At 55.0% G+C, this 20,617-nt stretch overlaps 2 protein-coding genes across 2 annotated transcripts; both read left to right on the top strand.

The window, feature by feature from the left end:
- Window positions 1-267: 267 nt before the first annotated feature.
- Window positions 268-2,263, top strand: LOC123480656 (paraneoplastic antigen-like protein 8C). Its single transcript, XM_045202953.3, has 2 exons — window positions 268-996; window positions 1,747-2,263. Exon 1 carries the CDS (start codon window positions 381-383, stop codon window positions 993-995), a length of 615 nt encoding a protein of 204 aa, XP_045058888.2. The 5' UTR covers window positions 268-380; the 3' UTR covers window position 996; window positions 1,747-2,263.
- A 6,410-nt stretch (window positions 2,264-8,673) lies between these two features.
- CCDC8 (coiled-coil domain containing 8) lies at window positions 8,674-11,124 on the top strand. Its single transcript, XM_024569381.3, has one exon. The coding sequence runs from the start codon at window positions 8,915-8,917 to the stop codon at window positions 10,730-10,732; it is 1,818 nt and encodes a 605-aa protein (XP_024425149.3). The 5' UTR covers window positions 8,674-8,914; the 3' UTR covers window positions 10,733-11,124.
- The last annotated feature ends 9,493 nt before the right edge of the window (window positions 11,125-20,617 follow it).

Here is a 20,617-nt window from a genome sequence, read left to right as displayed (position 1 = left end):
TCGGCCCCAGATCTGCTGAGACCTTTGGAGGCCACCACCAAGAAGGCGCACGCAGCATCTCCAGACCTTGCCTGGCTCAGCCTCGCCCAGGAGCCACGTGCCAGCCGGCAGACACCCCCCCGCTGCTTCCCGCGGCGTGAGCCCCTGGGAATTCCCACGAGGCCTCTCCCGGGGGTTGTCACCGGGGACTGAACACCGGGCAGCCCAGCGAGCAGCGCCCGGGGCACCCTTGACAGAGGCGGGCACACTGGGGCCTGTGAGGCCTCTCTGGAGCGTGGCCTTTGGGAAGGGATCGTGGCATCCTGGATCACTTCGTGGATCCCCGAGGCAGCGCCGGTGTGCAGCAGCGGGCATTCTGCTGCCTCCGAGAGCTGGGCAAGATGCTGTTCGGGGCGAAGGACCTCGCGCTGCTGGAACATGGGTGCAAGGCCCTGGAGGTGGACAGCTACAAGTCCCTGATGATCCTGGGTATCCCAGCGGACTGCAGCCACGAGGACTTCGAGGAGACCATCAGGGCCCCCCTGAAACCTCTGGGCAAGTTCGAAGTAGCGGGGAAGGCCTTCCTGGAAGAGGACAGGTCCAAGGCCGCCATCATCAGGCTGATGGAAGACATCGATTACTCCGCGATCCCAAGGGAGATCAAGGGCAAGGGCGGCGTGTGGAGAGTGGTCTACATGCCCCAGAAGCAGGACACTGAATTCCTGACCAAGCTGAACCTCTTCTTGCAGAGCGAGGGCAGGACGGTGGAGGACGTGGCCCGGGTCCTGAGGCAGGAGCTCTGCCCGACCGTGCCGGGCCCCAGAGAGCTGCCTGCCAGAAAGTGCGGTGCGCCCGGGCCGGGGGACAAACCGGGGGCTGGGGCCGCTGCCAGGCTGGACCGGGTGCCGCCTCTGGACTCCGCGGAGAAGGACGGGCAGGCTGGAGACCGCAAGAGGGGCAAGCGGAAGCCAAAGAAAAACCGCCGACGGCACCACGCATCTGACAAGCAGCTGTGAGGTGACATGGGGTGGGCGTGGGGGCAGATGAGTGGGTGTGGGTGACGCCTGGGGAGGGGGGTTCCATCTGAGTGAGTTTGGGGAACGCGAGTGGGTGTGGACCGTGGGGGTGAGGGTGGGCGTGGCATTTGCATCGGAGCTAACTCGTGGGCGACCTCGGAGGGAGCGTGGTTAACACCTAGTGGAGTGTGGGTCACTCATTCATCATCCGGCACACATTTGTTGCACACCTACTACGTCCCGGGCCCTGCTCTAGAGGCTGGGGACACGGAGGGAACAAGTCCCGCTTTCATCGCACGCATAGTAAGTGGGTGACATTTGAGTTCCTCGGGTACACTGAGTGGGCGTGGGCACCATTGGGGTAGATGCAGGAAGTGTATGGTTGAGTGCGGTCATTCATTCATTCAACAAACATTTCCCGAGTGTCCACAGTGTATCCGGCACTGTTCCAGGCACTGGGGACACAGCGGGGAACAAAACAGACCCAAACCCAATCCCCACGGCACTCATGTTAAATACTTGAGTAGATGCGGGTGGCGTCTGCGTTACTTGAACACGAGTGCGCGTGGGTACTGTGTGAGCGTGTGGGTAGCGTCTGCGCATGTGTAAGATAGGAGTCGAGTGGGTAATATTGGCGTAGTTGTGGGACTGACACGGGAGTGAGTGGGTGGGTGCTATTTGAGTGGGCGAAGATAACTTTTGAGTGAGGAAGGATCTCAAAGACCCGCAAACAACCGCTAACAACCCGCAGACCCCGCAGGACCGTCTGCGCAGTCGCAGTGGGAGCCCAGCAGCGCGTCAGACTGTTGCTATGGAGGCCGCGAGCCGTCCCCAGCACTCCTGAGGTCTGCAGGTGTTGGCTGGGAAATGGCAGGAGAGAAACCCGGTCCCGCACACCGAGGTTCTGCAGAAGGTCTGCTAATGGGGTTGAAGACAAGCCAAGCAGGAAGAACATGGCAGGGTGCGGGCTCGGCCGTCCCCTTCGCCACCCCCACCCCCCACCCGCCTGTGGCGTGCGTGATGTTGTGGACAGCACCTCTTGCTCAGTGTGTCCTGTGGGGAAGGAGGCACGGATCCCCTCCCTCTAGCTTTGATCCCGGCTGGAAGTCCTGCCATTGCAAAGCCTAGAGTCGTTTTTCGTCTTTTCAAAGGATGTATTTTGGACGTACCTATGGCACAGACTTGCCCGGAGTGGGCCACCCTGGTTTGCACATGACAAGCAGAAACCGTGCCTGCCTGCTCGCCTTGCCTGAGGACCTCACTGCTCTGTGTGTGACTGAACAGCTGTCGCTGTTCTCTATTGGCCGGGTCTGCCCTGCAGGGCTGGTCAGCGGGGGAGGGGCGAGGGGGGCACTTCTGCTGTGGCTGGAGCCTGAGGAGGATGGGGTTCTCTCCAAATTAAACCCCAGAAGCTCTGACTTGGGGGGAGGGGCACACTCCACTCCCTAAAGAACAAAAAGCGAGACTTCCAGGGAATGGTCCACAGGGAGGTAAATAATTGAGGTCACGTTCAAGAGTTATCCATTAACAATGTTAAGCCCGAGCCTCCAAGTCCCCTCTGATGATAAAGAACAAAAAAGAAAAGAAAAGAAAAGAAAAAACAAACTCATTCACATTAAATTCAAATGCCTGTGAGTAGACAGGGCTCTTGTTCAGGGCGTCTTACCTGAGAATTTGCGAACTTTCATCAGTTCAGGGATCTGCAAAGGTTTGAACTGATTTTCTTTTAAAAAATGTAACTTCCGCGTGCATGTTCAGAGTCTTACCTATCCAATTGTAACACTGGAGACCCCCAGTGTATTCCTGCGGTGGGTAATCATGTCTGTGAATTCCAGTGTCCACCCCCTGTTTTATTTCTGAGAGGCCACCCCATTCCCCCCACCCCCCAGCAGAGCCAACAGGTGGCGGTCTCATTCTACACCCCCACCTTGGCAGCCTGGGAGCCGATAAGGGACCACCCTCAGGCAGTTGGGAACTGCTCTGGGACCTTGGATTCCCAGCAGAGGGTCAAGACACAGAAGGAATGTTCAGAGTTCACTTGAGTTGAAATAACCTAAAACCCAGAAGACCGATTTCTGTCTATTCCCCAAGCTGACTCTCTACCCTCGAGCCTCGATACTTTTTCCTTTTGTGCAATGGGTGGGCCAGAGCTTTTCCTGCTGTCCCCACACCTCTGTTTGAACTTCTTGCGAAAGTAGAAGTTTACTAGTGTAGAAGTTTATAGCTCTCTACTGATCTTTTTATTTTGGGTAAATTTCTGGCCTGGCCACTCCCACTCATGGAACATTGTATCACTGTGGTCACTGTTTCCTCAGAATCGGGGGCTTGAATAACTGTAACACAACCTCAGGCATACTTGTTCATTGCATGCGGTTCTCCCATCAGGGTGTACTCATTGTATAGTAACGAGGGGCGGTGTGGCATTTCATATCATCATATTGCGGTACTAAGACTGTATTCGTGCTTATTGTGGGTTTTGGGTGCTTCCCACACACCACGTGAGTGGGTTCAATGTCACCCATAAAACCCAAGTCTCCTACCACTGCTCTTTGGAGTTTTCCTGGGCCAGCTGAAGAGTTTCCTGAGATTGCAATGCAAGCTGTTGTGCAGAATGGGGACCATATGAAGCCACTTATCTGTGTGAACCAAGACATCGCTGGTGTAGCAGATCCTAAGCAAAAATTCCCAAGTGCGTGCTGACGGAAGGCTGCAGCTGGCCTCTGCGAACCCCCGCTTCAGTTAACGTGGCTTCAGCTAAAACTCTTCATTGTCCTTGTGGTTGATGCTGTATTGTATCAACATAAAATAAATGTGAGCTAATGCAATTAGTCTGCTCTTTGATATGTTGGGGGAACCATGTTAAATTTAATTTGGAAAAACAATCTGGCTGCTAAGAAACGCTCTGAAAACCGCTTCATTGCATTGCATTATTTTAAAAAGGGGTGTCATCAGAAGAGCTCATGGCCAATAGAACGCACTATTCCGCGGGCTTCCAGCCCCTGGTAGGACAGGTGAAACCATTTACCTGGAATAAGAACCGTAGAGCTATCCTGTGTTCCGTGCAGCGCGCACGGCTCTCCACACCCATTCATTCATTAGAACTTCTTAACTGCAGAGGTGGCGCTCTGGGCCCAGAAATTCTTATCGGAAATCCTTGGGCCAGATGTGGTTTGGAATTCTGGGTTTTGGAAAAATGATAGAGTGACTGTACCTTAAATTGTGTAATTCTCCCCCCACCCCCCAGGGAGGTTTGGGCAGCTCCCATAATCAAACTCATTAGAATTCTGCAGGGAACTGTGGGATACTGACATTCGGTGACATAAATTAGGACTATACACAGCCTCACATCAGGCTACGTCATGCCTCCCCGAGCTTGGGGAGGGGGGGAGTTTGGGTGCAAAGCTTTCAACTTTTCGACTTTCAGAAGAGGAGATAAGCAGTTGCGAACGTGCGCTGCTAACGTGACAGTCATCTCGTTCCGTGGATGAGAAGGTGACACTGGGAAGGGCTCAGGGACTGGCCGAAGGCCACGCAGGAAAGCCCGAGAGGGGTCGAAATCTAGGTGATTCTGCAGATGACAGTCTGTGCTCCCAGACAAGGCTGGGGCTCTCAGGGGCTGGGGCGCATCACCGCTGCGCTCTCGGGAAGCAGTTGGGCAGAAATGCTTCAGGATTCCCCGAGAAACAAGCGGGAGACAGGCAGCCTCAGAGGGCCTGCCTGCTCCAGGCCTAAAGGCCGCCGTGGCTGGCGTGGCTCAGTGGACTGGGCGTCGTCCCGCAAACAGAAAGGTCGCGGGTTCCATTCCCAGTCTGGGTCACGGGCCAGGTCCCCAGTCGGGGGCGTGCGAGAGGCAACCTATGTCTCTCACGTGGATATTTCTCTCCGTCTCTTCCTCCCTCCCTGCCCCTCTCTCTAAAAAGAAATAAATAAAATCTTTTTAAAAAACCAATTACTGATATCACTAAGTGAAACAGCAAACCTCTCTCAAATCAATAAATAATTGAAAAAAAAGTGCGGGGGTTAAAAATCTGAGGAACCTAAGTGATTCAAAGCTCAGCTCTGCCACTTCCTAGCGGCGTGGCCTTCTTTGGCCTCAGTTTTCCTCATCTGGAAAATGGGAACAATACTTTCTCAGGAAGGGTTGAAAGGGTTAAAAGAGAGAGCACAGGGCCAGGGACAACGACGTGGGGGCTCCGTCAAAGCGAGTACTGCCAGGCTCCTGCCTTTCTGGGTCACAGAGGTGGAGGCTGTCACGAATAAAAGAAGCCGGGGTGCAGACCAAGACAGGCTAGTAAGTGCAAAAAAAAAGAGTAAGTTTTATAGAGATAGATCTAACGCAATCCATTTGTTCACTCCCTCAGTAATTATTCGGAGCACCTGCCGGGACCATTCCAGAGGCCGGGGGTTCAGCAGCGAACAGCCCGGACAGATACCTCTGTCTCCACGGGGCTGAAGGTCTAACACGGGGAGACAATAAGGAAATATATAAGAAAAGAAGAAGTGGCAAGTACCGTGGTGAAAATACCTTAGGAGACTGAAAATGCGCTAAGGGGAAAATCCTAAAATTACACAGATGTTAAAGTAAGCTTCCCCCGCCCCCCCCGAAAAGTACAGATATTTAACTGTGGTTACTCTGGAGGGAGCAAGGCTGGAGGCTTGCGCGGGGGCGAGGGTGGGGGGCGGCTTGTTTTTCATTTTACACCTTTCTGTAACTTTGGCGTTTTCTTAATGTGTGTGTGACTTTTAATATTACTCATTTGCAAATCATGGCCATTAAGTGAGGCTGAGTGGAGAGATTTGGGCCACGTTTTGTTTCCATCCCCCGTTCTTTTCTGATTTTTGCGTTTCTTTTCAACAAACACAAAACTGGAAGCTATAATTATCCTTTTTCCCTGGGGCGGCTGCAGGAGGATCTGGGCAATTAAACCACCCCCAGCGGAACTGCTCAGGGGCTCGCGAGGTTTGTAAGGATGTTGAGCACCTGAGGTTTTCATTTCTAGGATAACCCTCCCCTCCTTCCACCAAAAAACAAACAAAAGATAAAATTAAAAAACAACCCAAATGTCTCATCTGCAAAGTCATTTCTTGACTTCTTTGACTTGGATTTTTTTTAAAATAAAGATTTTATTTATTTTTAGAGAGAGGGGAAGGGAGAGAGAAAGAGGGAAACACCAATGTGTGGTTGCCTCTCACGCGCCCCCTGCTGGAAACCTGACCCCCACACCAGGCAGGCGCCCCAATTAGGAACTGAACCTGTGACTTTTTGGTTCACAAGCCGGTGCTCAATCCACTGAGCCATAGCAGCTGGGAGTTAGGTATGGATTTTTAAGCCGTTATTCCTCCTAGGGGTTTTTATCTTAGGTCCTCTACGAAGCAGTTTCCCAGGGAGGACGATTTAGGACGGGATGAGGAGCAGAGAAGAGGAGCTGCCCGTCCCTCACCCTGAGCCGGGGTCTCACCCCCTCAGAGGAGACTCGTGCTTCGGAACGCGTCTCCGCGTTGCCATGGAGACCACTGGGAGGCGGGGCGAGAAACCGAGCAGGAGGGGCGCAGTGGGGAGGTCTCGGGAGACCCAAACGCGGAGTCCCGGATGGAGCTGGTGAGGAGAAGGAGAAAATCCAGCGAAGCCTAACGATCCAGCTGTGCAAACGGGACACAACCGGAATGAGCCAGCAATTGTGCAAAGGCCTCGCGGAGACTCTAACCTTCCCCCAACCCCCACGCGTCTTCCTTCCCTCTTTCCCTGTTCTCCCTTTCCTTCCTTTAAGTTCTTTCTCCCTTCCCTCTTTCTCTAAACCTCTGCCTGCTTCCTTCAGGAGTTAAATAAAGTCGCACGTGTTCATTTTTATATCGTGTGTTAAAGTCATTACTTTACGGGGCTTTGTTTTGCTTTTGTTGCTGTTGTTGGAAATTCACTGTAATTGGTTTCCTTTGTAATCTCAGATGCAGTTCTGTGCACTGAAACATTTCATCTTGGAAAGGGTCGGTGGCCTGGAAAAGGTTAAGGATTCCGGGCTATGGAGGGGGGCGGGCAGAGGGAGATTGTCAGAGGAGGTGAAAGCTGAGCGGTTTGGGTGGCAGCAAGTGCAAAGGCCCTGAGGCCGGGGCGGGAGCACAGTGTGTTGGAGGAGCAGTAAAGAGCAGGCACATGTGGCGAAGTGGAGTGAAGAGAGGAAGAGAGAGGGAAGTGGGGGAGACCTGAGAGGGCTTTGTGGGCGGCGGTGAGGACTTTGATTGTACTCTGCCTGAGATGAAGACTTTATAAACACTAGAGGCAGATCTGACTTAAGTATTTAAAAGGTCCCTCCAGGTGCTAGCGTGGGAATAGATTGCAGGCAGTGAAGGTGGAAGAGGCGTTTTTGAGGATCCAGGCAACTAACTGATGAGGATCCGCTGTGTCTTCCGAGCCTGCCTGGCTGGTGACCCCAGAGCTTACGTTCACCTTAGAGCTGCGCAACATCAGGCCAGCCTCAGTTTCCCCATTTGTAAGAAGACAGCTCTGAGGACTCACAACGGCCTATTCATCACATAGCAAGGTGTCTGGTTTCAACAGAATCTTCCGCACAAATTTGCTGTTATTGTTACTAATTGTTGTTCGCCTATGGGTGCTGAGCCGCCTGCCTCAGCGACGCCTGGGAAACTGGAAATCCTGGCCCCCACGTCCCAGGTATCCCGACCCACTAGGTGTGTGGCCGAATCTGAGGACCTTTGGTTTAATTTAATTTAATTAACATTGTTGATTGCTGAAACCCCAAGGAATCCAAAAAGGATATGGATTGAAAGTGTCTGTCTCTGCCCCCTCCGTGGGTCCCCAGGCCCCTGCCCAGAAATAGCCCTTGTCAGTAGTGCTTGTAGGTGTACACACCTTGGCTTGCTCTCTCTCTCTCTCTCTCTCTCTCTCTCTCTCTCACACACACACACACACACACACACACACGCCAGAGTGTTTCAGATTCAAACCATCACCTCCTGGCCGTGCGAGTTGAGCAAGTGATTTTATTTCTTTGGCTATAAAACGGGAATGATTGTCATATTCTATTGCCTGTCTCATAATGTTATGGTGAGGACTTCATAAGAAAGCACTTAAGGTGGAGCCTCATCCTCAGGCACCGCCCCATAAAACTGGGCTACCCTTTCTTTATAGCTGCTCGGTATTTCACTGTGAGAGGGGACCCTAAAATTGAGTCAGTCCCCACTAGTGAACAATTAGGTTCATTCATTCACTTCACTCAAAAATATTTACTGCGCGCTTACTGCGAGCCAAGCCCGCGCTAGGGGCTGGTGCAGTAACGCCCGTACTGCCTCCTCCACCCACACGTCTGCTACCAGAAGTGACTGATGTCAAAGGAAAGTGGTGATACACGGGGTCAGGGGCTCTCAGGGGGCGGGCCCACTGGCACACCCACCTCCCGAGCTTGGTTGTTTAGGATGGCAGGTTTGGAAACTGCGGCCTTGCTCGGAGAAGGTGCTGACGTGGGCCTCCGCGCGCGTTCCGCTTGGAAGCGGTGGCCCCCGTGAGGCCCGGGGCGCGGCCACACCCCCGTGCGGGAGGGGAGTAAGGGCGCCACGGGAGGACTGGACAGCCCCCCTGTCAGTCTTCCCGTGTCAGGGAGTGTAAGATGAGAAGGGGGAGGTGGGTCTCATCCTGGGGGAGGGCGAGGAGAAACTTCCTGCCCCGGAGCTCCGAGGAACGGCGCGCGTGCTGGGCCAGGGGGACGGGAGGCGCGTCAAGGTCAGCCTGGACGTGGGTAGCAGCCTGCCGAGGAGCGGGAGACCCTCCCGGGGAGCTGGGCTGCCTCCTCCAAGCGCCTCGGCCATATTGAGTAGCCACGGCTGGGCCGTCTTTGTCTGCGAAGTCCTCTCCCAAGTTCCAGGCGTGCGTCCCTGGTGCTCGGGGCAGGAGGAATCCCGGGGAGCCCATGCGCCCCAACTTGGGGCCGAGACACCACGTTTTCAGCTTGCAGTGGGGTTTGAACCTCAGGACTGACCTCACCCCGGCTCACGAAAGCATCCTGAAAATTGATTCCCACCAGTCGTTGGAGGGAGCCGGCCTTGGTCCAGACGGAAACTTGTTGCAGACAGAGAGATTGGGAGTGTTGGCTCGTCCCTGCTGGAGAGGTGAGACTCTCTGGGCCGCCCTGCTGGGACGCCGCCCCAACTCCCACCCCTATAGTAGGGGCTTCTTGCAGTTTGGGCACGTTGGCCTCCCCACCCCAGATTTCACCCTGGAGATCTTAAAGACCCCTGAGAAAAGCCACGTGGGGGGCTGGCTCCCCTGGGGCTTCCTCCCGTCTCCCGACTGCCTGATCCTCTGGAGCGTCCCTGACGTCTGCAAAGATGTGGATTTGGATGTCCTCGTGGAAGCCTTGAAGCCTGTGGGGACCTTTAAGAAGATCGGCAAGGTGTTCCACAGGGAGGACTCCACCGTGGGGATGCTGCAGATTGGGGAGGACGTAGACTGTTTGCTTATCCCCCGCGAGGTCAGTCTGGCGGGGGGCGTCTGGAGGGTCATCTCCAAGCCTGCCACCAAGGAGGCGGAATTTCGGGAGCGCCTGACCCAATTTCTGGAGGAAGAAGGCCACACCCTGGAGGATGTTGCCCTCCTCATTGAGAAGAGCACCCCGCACCCACCCCAGCACCCCCCAAAGCCCAAGGAGTCCCAAGTGAAGACGAGAGTGCAGCAGATGGTGACCCCTCCTCCCCAGCTGGTCGTGGGCACCTGTGACGGCAGCAAGGCCAGCGACAGCGAGTTCAGCGACTTCGAGGCCTCCAGAGAGAAGGGTGAGAAGGGCCGCCAAGGCACCGGGCGTGGCAGGATGCCCGTCAGTAACCTGGGCAGCAAATTCCTGGGGAGCGACCTGGAGAGCAAGGACGAGGAGGAACTGGTGGAGGCCTTCCTCTGGCGCAGGGAGAAGAAGCCCAGTGTGCAGCCCGCCGGCCGCCCGGTGAACCTGCCGGTGCCCGTGTTTGAAGACAACCCGGGGCCCTCGCAGTCCAAAGGGGACAGGTGGCGAGAGTATGTCAGCCAGGTGTCCTGGGGGAAGCTGAAGCGGAGGGTGAAGGGTTGGGCGCCCAGGTCCAGCTCTGGGGTGGGTGAGGCCCAGCAGGACTCTGCCGGGGTGGACAGGGAGGGGGTGCCAGGTAGCACCAATCAGGGGCATAACGTGGGGAATGCAGGAGATGGGCTGGTGCCTGAGCCCCGCACAAGGCGGTGGAGGCCCAAGGTCAACTGGGCCTCATTTAGGCTGCGCCAGAGGGAGGAAGCAGCATCCACAGCTCAGGGGGTGCAGGCTGTGGATAACCAGAGGGCGGAGGCCATGGCTGACCAGGGGGCAGATGTGCATAATCAGAGGTCAGAGGCTGCGGATGATCAGAGGGTGGAGGCTGTGGATAACCAGAGGGTGGAGGCCAGAGCTGACCAGAGGGCAGAAGATCCACATCATCCAGGGGCAGAGGCCCCAGCCGTCCCGGACGCTGAAGCCTTAGCTTCTCGGGGAGCCCCAGGAGCAGCCCCAGGAGCTAGGGCCCGGAAACAGGTCAAGACAGTGAGGTTCCAGACCCCTGGGCGCTTTTTGTGGTTTCGCAAGTGCCGGAGAGCCTTCTGGCACACTCCCCGGTTGCCTGCCCTGCCCAAGAGAGTCCCCAGGGCAGGCGAGGCCAGGAGCCTCCGTGTGCTGAGGGCTGAGGCCAGAGCAGAAGCGGAGTGGGGAGAGCAGGAGCAAGGGGACCTGCTGTGAGGAGTGGGCACAGGAGCCTCGGAGCACCCTGCCACCTGCCACTTTATAAGCCACTCAGGGTGTGTCTCCCGCCCCCCCCCTTCTGCACTGGGGCACAGACGCTCTTTCTGCTCCACACCTGAAAGTGGAGTAGAGGGCCAGGCAGCACCCCGCACATCTCCACCGAACACCCCTCTTTCCTTGTTAAATTTTTCTTTCATGCATTGATTTTTAAAAAATACAGACTCTTTATAAGTAACCCAAGGAATGTAAAGAAAGAAACCCCGTACAACAGGGTCACATTAACTTCCTCAAGCACAGCTCTCGGCGCCCAGCTTGAAACCCGGAGCCAGGCTGGGGAGAGATTCCTCCCGACCCCCTGCCGCACCCCCTTTCTCCTGCACCTTGACAGTCTCCTGCAACTTACAACATGTAAATAAAAGTGTTTACAAACTTCTTGGCTTTGGACTTGGCAGCTGAAGAACGCTCCAGGGTGATTTCTTCACACACTTGTGTCTCCTCCACCTTCCGTGAGGGTGACCTGAGTTTATGTGACTTCGACTGCCATGCCCACACTGCTGGGTTCCTCAGGCCCCAGGGGTCCAGGACCTGCGCTTCCCACGCTTCACAAGGCACAGAAGGCTCCCCCGGGAAATGTGCGGGAATGCAGATTCTGGGGCCCTTCCTGCCAGAGCTGTGGGTTTGCCAGCACTGGCTGGGCGGCCCAGGAATCTGCTTTGATCAAGCTCCACGAACGTCTGGGGCAGCTTGACCGCTGGACAAATCATTGCAGTGGAAACAGGCCAAAACAGGGTGAGGGAGGGCACGGCAAGGAGTAGTGTGGAGTGTGCTGTGATTACATTTGGGAGAGACTGGGTGGCTCAGGGACATCTCTCTGTATCGTTTGTGTGTGTCCCTGCCCACCACCTCCCACCCGGAGAAAAGTAGGCAGCAGGGACCATGCAGGCCAGCTCTGTCCTCTTGACGCTGGCAGCTGCCTGGCCTGAGTTTCTCAGTTTTTCCCCTTCGAACTAAAGAACCATATGACTTCTCCCACCCCCTCCTCCGGAAGTGGCCACGTGGGTGCCACTTGCTGGTGGGGTGAGCACCCCTTGTACTGGGCGTAGTTCCCAGCTCATAGGCCCCAAGAAGGAGCCCCCAGCGGGCTTTCAGCGCCACTGGGCGGGGGGGGGGGGGGGGGGGGATGTGGGGACAGGGCGCAGAAGTGGAATAACTAAACTGGGTGGAGCTGTCTCTGAAGTGGCCAGTGAGGACTCTGGAAGCCAGCTTGGTGGTGGCAGTGGGGGCTGGCTGCGGCTACTGCCCATCTTGGGGAATAGCAGCCTCCGGCCTCCTTCCGGGGGTGGGGGAGGGGTCTGGCCTGTTTGGGATGCCGGAAGGTGAAAGGAGCTGGGAGCAGAGATGGTGAGAGGCACCCAGAGAGGCTCAGAGACTAGGCAAATCTGTACCCCCACCCTGCTGATTCTCAGTTTGTCCTTCCTGTCCCCAGCGTCTCCAGCAGGAGCATCCAGCCAGGCCTTGGAGGCGGAAGGACCCTTGAGTAACCTGAGATGGTACCAGGGCTTTTAGTATTATTTTCAACCCAAGGGGGTTTCAGATGGTGCCAGTGGAGGCCCAGCCCCCAAATGCAGCCTGTGGGTGCCTCCTGGGGTGGTTTCAAACGTGCTGGGATTTTCAGGGAGGAAGTCCGCAGAAAACTCCCCCCTACCCACAGCTCTGGAGCTGGGTAGAAGCCGCACCAGCCGCGGCGCCCACGGTGCCCACCAGAGGGCGCGCCAGGAGCTTTTTGTCTCCAAACCAGCCTTTCTCTGTGACCTCAGAGAAAACAATGGAACACGGACATTGAGATGCTTTCGCGCCACAGGCGGGGACTTTCTGGATCCCCCTTCCCAGGCCCCATGATGGAGTGACTGGAAGAGAGGAAATCGTTAGGGGGACGGAGTGAGGAGGGATTTGGAGTCAGGCTGCCCATCTCACCTCCAGCGCCCCCCCACCCTGCAAGCTCTGTGACCTTAGGCTGGTTACTTGACTTCTCTGTGCCTCCACATATTCATCTGAAAGAGCGAGCATCATAGAGGTTTCCTCCTAGGATGGCTGAGAGGGTTGAAGACCTGATGTGTTGGAGCTCAAGTCGGCCCCAACAGATGTCATCTCGTCTTCCTCCTGTTATATTAATATATCAAGGAGACATCTCAGCCCAGATTGGGACTTCTAGGGCAAGGGTTCCCATTCCTGGGTGCTGCAATGACCTGGGAGCTTTCAAACACGCATGCCCGGTCCGCACTCTCAGGTTCTCATGGAACTGGTCCGGGGTATGGCTGGGGCACCGAAAGCCCTAAAGCTTCCAGGGTGATTCCAATGTACCCTAGTCAGACCTGGTCGTGCATCAGAATCAGGATCACCTGAAGGAACTTTTAAAACACGAATTGCTGAATCCCAGCCCCAAATGGTTTCATAGGTCTACGGTGGACCCAATAACAGGCATTTCTATCAAGTCCCCAGGTGATGTTAATGCGACTGCTACCAGGACCTCACTTGAAGGAACGTTGCCCTCCAGGAATGTCCACTTTTCCCAACCTGGTGGTCAAAGGCCAGGTGGAGCCTCTGGCTCTGGGCCATTCCTTGGCTAAAGCGGATTTAACGGTCCTGGAGCGCCATCGGGTGGACGCCGCGGGCACTGCAGCTGGTGCGGGCTGTCTTCCCGGCTCCTAGGTGGCGAAGAGAAGGCGCTGTTCGCTGCCCCCGGATCCCCTGATCTTCCCTCTCAGTAGTTCCAGGACTTGACCACACTCGGGACTGTAGCGGTCGAGAGGCCGGGACAGAGTCGGCCGGGGGTGGGGGCGAGTTTGGGTAGGACATAGGGTTCTGATCCAAGGCACCCCGGTCGCTTGCTTTGGGACAGTTATGCGGTTTTGCGAGGGAGCCCTGGGGTAGGACAGGGACTGAGCGCCCTTCCCTGCCTCTTTGAGGCTCAGTTGCCTTTTCTGAGAAACAAGGGTGAAAGCCTGCCTTCACCCTATTTCCCCAAGCCTGTTCTAACCATAGAATCAAATAAAGACACCCCCCCCCCCGCCATCTGTTTATCCCAAAGACTCCACGGAGATGCAAGCCCAGCACGGAGGCCTGGCTCCGGAGGGGTCGGAGCCGACCCGTGCTAACCCCCAGCATCTCAGCCCTAGCTCCGGGCTGTCGCACCGGCTGTTCCCGCCCCTGGGCGCGCTTCCCTCGGGTGTCCGATGCCTCGCCCCGCACCCAATGTCACCTTCCCAGTGAGGGCTTCCCCCAATTGCAAACCCTCCCGCCCCACACCCGCAGGCCCCGCGCGCCTGCTTCCTCTCCCCGCGGGCACCGCGGTCTAACGCCGCACCCCACGCTGCTCTCGGAGGCTCAGTATCCGTCCGCCACGCCCCGCCCCACGCTCCGCAAGGGTCTGCCTGTGTCTGCCCTGCTTGCCGCAGCAGCCCAGCGCCCAGCGCGCACCGGTCCTCCGCCTCCTCTCCCGACACCGCCTCCTTCTCCCGCCCGAGGCGACCGCTCTCCACTCCGCCCTCCCCCGGGGCCCCGGCACCTCCCGGCCCCGCGGGGACAAACCCTCTGCTAAAGGGCCTGGGGGCTCCTCGGGCCGCCCCTGCGGGTGGGATCTTTACACGGCTGCCCCTGGGACCCAAAGCACTGCTCCTCACGCCCCAGGCTCCCTCCCGCCGGGCCCGAGCGTCCCCGCACCTGCCTCGCTGGGCGCATCTGGGTCGGGTTGGCCAAGCCCGCGCGGTCCACCCGGTCCGTCAGTCATTCAACAACCGAAAACAGCAGCCACCGTGTGCGGGCACCGGGCACCCTCCCTTCTGTCTAAGAATAAAGTATTTTTTCAAAAGGGTCAAGATGGTAAATTCTGTTATGTGTATTTCAATAAAAATTAAAAAAATAAATGTAAAAAATCAGCCCAAGTGCTTCAAACAGTCCTTGGAATATGGTAAGAACTACAGAAAAAATGTATTGTTATTTTTGTAATTAGTGTTGAATCTCAGCTCCTCACTTCAGAGCGGAATCAATCTGGGCAAGTTACTTAGTCCCGTGCACCTGAGCACCAGGAAAGCGCCCTCCACCGCGCGTCTCCAACCAGTGTTCCTGGAGCGCCCCCTGCTGGGCACCGCGTGCGCTGCGACTCGCGCGGGCTGACGCCACTGCAGCGATCTTTGCCTGCTGCGGGGGGCGGGCAGAGGCTGCTTTCTGTTCTCGGGGCCCTCGTCACCCCTCCGACTGTTGTAAGCGCTGGTCACACACGAGGGAGTCGGGGGGGGCACCCCTCACCATGCCTGAGCACGCCAAGAGGCCGTGACAGGGTCAGCCTCAAGGGGTGGTGTGTGTGCGGGGCTGGGGAGGTTAGGTCCAGGCGCGGGAGCAGCTCCGCGGCATCAGCCTCGGGGATCCGCTCTCCTCCTCCCGGGGGAATGGGGGCGGCGATGAGAGAGATCCTGAGGTCGGGCAGACCCGGTTCGAGCTCTTCTTCTCCACCTCCTGAGCCTCAATGTCCTCACCCGGGAAGTGAGGGAGAAAACCTGCCTTCGTCCTTTCCCCCAGTGTCAGCCCCGAAAAGGCGCCTGGCCTGGCTTCCGCTGGCGGGTGGGAAGGTGAAGCCGCGAGAAGGGAGCTGAGCTGGGAAGTAGGGTTTAGGTAAACCTACGTGGATTTCCTTTAAAAGAGTAGTTGTCCCTGAGATTATTTTCCATCCACTCTTGGCTTCCTTTCTCCACAGGGGTTTTGTTTTTATGTTTGTTTTCATTTGTTTTATGCCACAAGAGAGGTTCGTGACCTTGTACTTGGGAGGCCGCAATATGCAGGGATTATAGGGAGAGCAACACCCAAATTTTGGGACCCTGTTCAGGACGTGCAGACTCCCGGTGGCGACTTCTTTCAGGGATAAGAGCAGGTGTGGTAGTTTTAAGATGTGGAGTAGGCCCACGTCAGCCCATGTCACAGTCCCGTGAATGCACACTCACTGACACCCAGACACACGACACAATTACACACCCAGGCACACACACTCACACACCTTGCACACTCACACACACATCTGCTAAAATCCTCTCACAAATCCGCAAACCCCATCACCCACTCACACACACAGACCCAACTCCCTCCCACACTCATCTTTGTCGTGCGTGGGCGTGCACACGCACGCCCATTCTCCCCCTTCCCCGGTTGGTGCCAAACGTTTTTTTTTTCTTGTCACCCTTGGCAGATACGGGCCTGTTCCAAGGGCCAGGACTGCTGTGGGCACTGGGGAACCTGGACCCTCCTCCGGGCTGAGGGGGGTGCAGAGGGGAAGTCCAGGTGGGCCAGCCTCTGGGCAGGAGTGGGTGTGGCCTCAGACTGGAGACCGCCCCATTCTCCCTTAGACTGGGAGTGGCCTGGAGTCTTCCGTCTCTGGGGAGCCCTGGGCTTTACGCTGATACCCCCCTCTCTCCAGGTCCCCTCCTGTCCAGGTGTCCCCCCTCCCCATCAAACTTCACATCTGACCCGCCCTTCCTCTGCTCAGGTCTTACCATGGCTCCTCAGTGACTTCAAGAGAAAGCCCAGCGTCTCATCAAGGCCCAGGAGGTCCAGGAAGGTCTGGCCTGTCCTCTAGGTCTCACTCCAGTCTAAATGCCTGGCCTAGGTCAGGTGCCTCCTCTGCGCTGTGACTGTCTCCCCCTCTGAACTGTGAGCCCCGGGAGAGCGGGCCCAGAACTGTCCCGTCATAAATGGGTCCACAACACCACCCAGCACGAAGGGGCTCAAGGAAGTTGGTTGAACAACGGAATGAAACAATCGTCGGTTTAAACTTTGGGGCCCTATTCCTTTTCCCTGATCTGTGGCTCCTTGTGCCCATCAGAGGGCGCTCTGACCCAACAAATATTTAATTCAGGGCCTAGGCCATCTCGGCTTTGAGAAAGGAGTAATAGTAACACCAAGTGCTAATTCAGCCCTCCTGCCTGCTCCTGTGCCGCTAAGTGATCCACACCCAATCTACATCAACAGCTAGATGAGACCTAACCGAGGCAGACGAGGAAAGCAAAGCTCAGTGAGCTTGTTTAATTTTCCGACGTCACACATCTAAGCTGTCGATAAGCTTAGAGGCTGGAAGTCACAGGGCTGGACAATGTTATTAATATACCCACTTTATGCCCTGGCTGGTGTGGCTCAGTGGACTGAGTGTGGGCTGCGAACTCAATGGTTGCCAGTTCGATTCCCAGTCAGGGCACATGCCTGAGTTGCAGGCCAGGTCCCCAGTAGGGGGTGCGTGAGAGGCAACCACACATTGATGCTTCTCTCCCTCATTCTCCTTCCCTTCCCCTCTCTCTAAAAATAAATTCTTAAAAGAAAAGAAAAGAAACTTTAGCCCTGCCCTTTTAAAAAAAAAATACCTACTTCCCAGATGAGAAACTGCCAAGCCCACACAGCTGGGCAGTGGCAGGACAGGAAGCGAACACAGGTTTTCTCAGACTTCAAACCCTGGACTCCACAGCTACGTCAGGCAGCCTTTGGCAGCGGCACTCCAGCCATTCATTCATTCATTCATTCATTCATTTTTTTCCCCATCACTCCATCCATCCATCCAACTGAGCACCGGTCCCCGATGCATACAGTTGTGATCAAGACAGGTTCGGTCCCCCTGACGGTGTTAATCCCACAAACAGCTGTTTGACAGCTGCGTCAAATCTACAGTCTGTTGGGCCCCAGGGCACTGATCTGGCAAATGGGGAAAGAACAAGTTACGAGGAGAATGTGTCTAGTGCGGTCATTTGTTATCAATCAAGTACAGCCAACACCTGTCAATGACTTGCTAATCATTTTCGAACATGTATTTTAAAATATTCTCTATTATATAATAAAAATGTTTGGATGTGGTGGGGAAGATCATTTTTAATAAACACTGGTTTTAGGGGCATGAAAACAAAGTAAGTGTGAAGTCTACCATTTGAGGCGACCTGCATTTTCCGTGAATGTTCTTATTGAAAGTGGGACGGAAGCTCAGGACTGGGCCCTGAAAAGAAAGGAGGCCTCACGTGGGCCCAGCAGAAAAGCTTGATCTGAGGAGACACCTGTGAGGATTAAACCAAGGTCAAGGGAGGTGGAAAAAGCCGGGCTCGACCTTCCGAGCAAAGATACCCCTGGCTGTCTCTCGTGTGTCCTTCCAGGTGTGCACACGTGTACACACAAGTACGAGCCACATGCTACCACACAATGACATCGCGTTCTGCACACTCTTCTGCTCCTTGCATTTCCCCTTGACGGCATCTCAGAGTTGATTTCTTACCAAGACATTTAGAGCTATGTCTTGATCACACTAACTTTTCTTTTTAGAGAATTTCCCCTTCCCTTCCTTACTTTTTTTTGGGGGGGGTGGGCAATAACAGCTTTGAGATAATAATTCACATACAATTCTGTGGCTTCCAGTATATCCACAGACTTGTACATTACCACGATAAAGTTTTTAATATTTTCATGACACCCCCCCCCCCAAGAAACCCTATACTCATTAGTAGTCAATCCACATCCCTCCAAGCCAACGGCCAGTCTGCTCTCTATGGATTTGTCCGTTCAGGGCATTTCATAGAAATGACGTCACACAATATATGGCCATTTGTGTCTGGCTTCCTTCACTTAACACGATGTTTTCAAGGCTCATCCACATGGAAGCGTGTGCTAGAACTTCATGTCTATGGCCAAACCGCATTGCATTGTCCGGAGGCACCATTTTGTCTATTCATTCATCAGTTCGTGGATATTTGGGGTTGTTTCAGCTTTTTGACCATTATACATCCATGTACTAGATTTTGTGCAGACAGATGTTTTCGTTTCTCTCGGGCAGATACCGAGGAGCGGAATTGCTGGGCCATATGGTGCACTAGTCAGCTCAGGTTGCCACAACAAACACCATAGACTGGGTGGCTTAAACAACTGCAACTAATTGTCTCACAATTCTGGAGGCTGGAAGTCCAAGGTCAAGGGGTGGGCTTCGAACAGCAACGGTTATCACCACACAGTGTGTGTGTAGGGGTCACCGAGTGGTTCTGTTGTTCTCGCCTGTGGCCGAGGCTGGTGCCCAGGACACCAGGGTTGGTTCTCCAGGTGGCCTCTCTCCCTCCATGTGATCTTTCACTATTTGGTACCGAAGCTTGAGCTTCCTTGGAAAATGGCACCTGGCTTCCAAGAGAGCAAAAATGGGAGCTGCCTGGTCTGATAAGGCTTAGGCCCTAAATTGACTCAGCATCACTTCCACTGCATTCTATTGGTCAAAACAAGTCAATAGCCCACCTGGAGTCATGGGGAGGGGGGGTCGAGTGCCCCTAGTGGTGGGAGGAGTGACACGCATGGACAGGAAGCAGCTGTCTGGAGGCAACCAGTGTCTGGATTTTTAGGGCATCTGCACTGGTCAAGCACATTTCATAATGGAAAACGTATGTTCAAAATAGTATGGTGGATTTTGGGAAGATGTTAGCTTGAATACGAATCCATTGACAAGTAAGAGTTCTGCCCTGACCGGTGTGGCTCAGTTGATAGGCTTTCCTTCAGCAAAGCCAAAGGTCGCCTGTCCCATTCCCAGTCAGGGCACAGGCCTGGGTGGCAGGTTCGGTCCCCAATTCAGGGGGTGGGGTGTGTGAGAGGCAACCGATGGATGTTTCTCTCTCACATCGATGTTTCTCTCCCTCTCTTGCTCCCTGCCTTCCCCTCTCTGAAAATGAAATCTTAACTTAAAAAAAAAAAAAAAAAGAGTTCTGACTACAGGCCACGGTTGTAAGGTCGTTCTAATGAAAATCTGTGAATCTCCTGTGCACCGTGTTCGGTTCTGCAACTTCCTTTCACAGACAGCTGGAAACCAACGGATGTAACGGAGCGAAGGCGGCTTTGTTTAAAGCCTCCTGTTGATTCCATCCACCCAGGCCACTGTCTCTCATTACTGCAGCATCTCTCATCAAATTTTCATTTTATGATTCCCAGGCCACTCATTTAAAGTTTTGTGCAGAGAACATAATAAAGCGTCTGCTGACTGAAGCCGGAGGAAACCCAGGCCTGAGTCTCCTTGGGGCTGACAGAGTGCAGTACAGGGCGAGCCCCTCCGCGGGAAAACGAGTCTGTGCTCCAGGACCGTGAGCGCCTCGCCTGGGGGTGAGGGGGGCTCGCGCCGCAGTTTCACCGGAGGGGGGGAACTTACAAGGAGCTGAGTGAGCACCGCCTCACGGCCAGGCGGCTCACCAGGCCACAGCAGATGCTTTGTCGCTCCAATCTCCAAACACTTAAGTGTATTTGAATTTTTACAGGTATTTCAGACCCGTGGTGTCGGGCCACTCTTGTTACCTCTAATTTTTTACCTTCATTAGTTTCTCCAGCGACCATGTACTATTTCTTCATGTTGTTTGATTGCATTTTTAGTTTTATAGATTCCACATATTCCCCTGTCCCCTATTTAATACCTACATGCAAATGCACATCGTACCCAGGGCACAGTTATTCTGAAGCCTAAACATAAAATAGTCTAGAGACATGTAAGACCCCAATTCTTGAGTTTAGGTTTTTTTTTTTAATCCTCACCCAAGGACATCTTTTTTCATTTGCTCCTTTAGAGAGAGGGGAAGGGAGGAAGATGGATGTGAGAGAGGGATCAGTTGGTTGCCTGTGGACGCGCCCAGACTGGGGATCCGCACCGGACCAGGGATCACGCGCGTCCAGAGTGGGGGTCGCACTCACGTGTGTCCGGTCCGGGGATGAACCCGAAATCTAGGCACGTGCCCCAACAGGGAATTGAACCCACAACCCTTCAGTTATGGGATGACATTCCAACCACTGAGCCGCACCAGCCAGGGCTTGGATTTAGCTTTAATTGGGGTGAAGAGTTTGAGGTGA

This window comes from Desmodus rotundus, chromosome 12 (assembly GCF_022682495.2).
Source record: "Desmodus rotundus isolate HL8 chromosome 12, HLdesRot8A.1, whole genome shotgun sequence".
Taxonomy (NCBI): domain Eukaryota; kingdom Metazoa; phylum Chordata; class Mammalia; order Chiroptera; family Phyllostomidae; genus Desmodus; species Desmodus rotundus.
This window is presented reverse-complemented; position numbering and strand designations above follow the sequence as displayed.

Coding starts and splice junctions, on each gene's coding strand:
- LOC123480656 (XM_045202953.3), top strand. CDS start 381: ATGCTGTTCGGGGCGAAGGACCTCGCGCTGCTGGAACATGGGTGCAAG.
- CCDC8 (XM_024569381.3), top strand. CDS start 8,915: ATGCGCCCCAACTTGGGGCCGAGACACCACGTTTTCAGCTTGCAGTGG.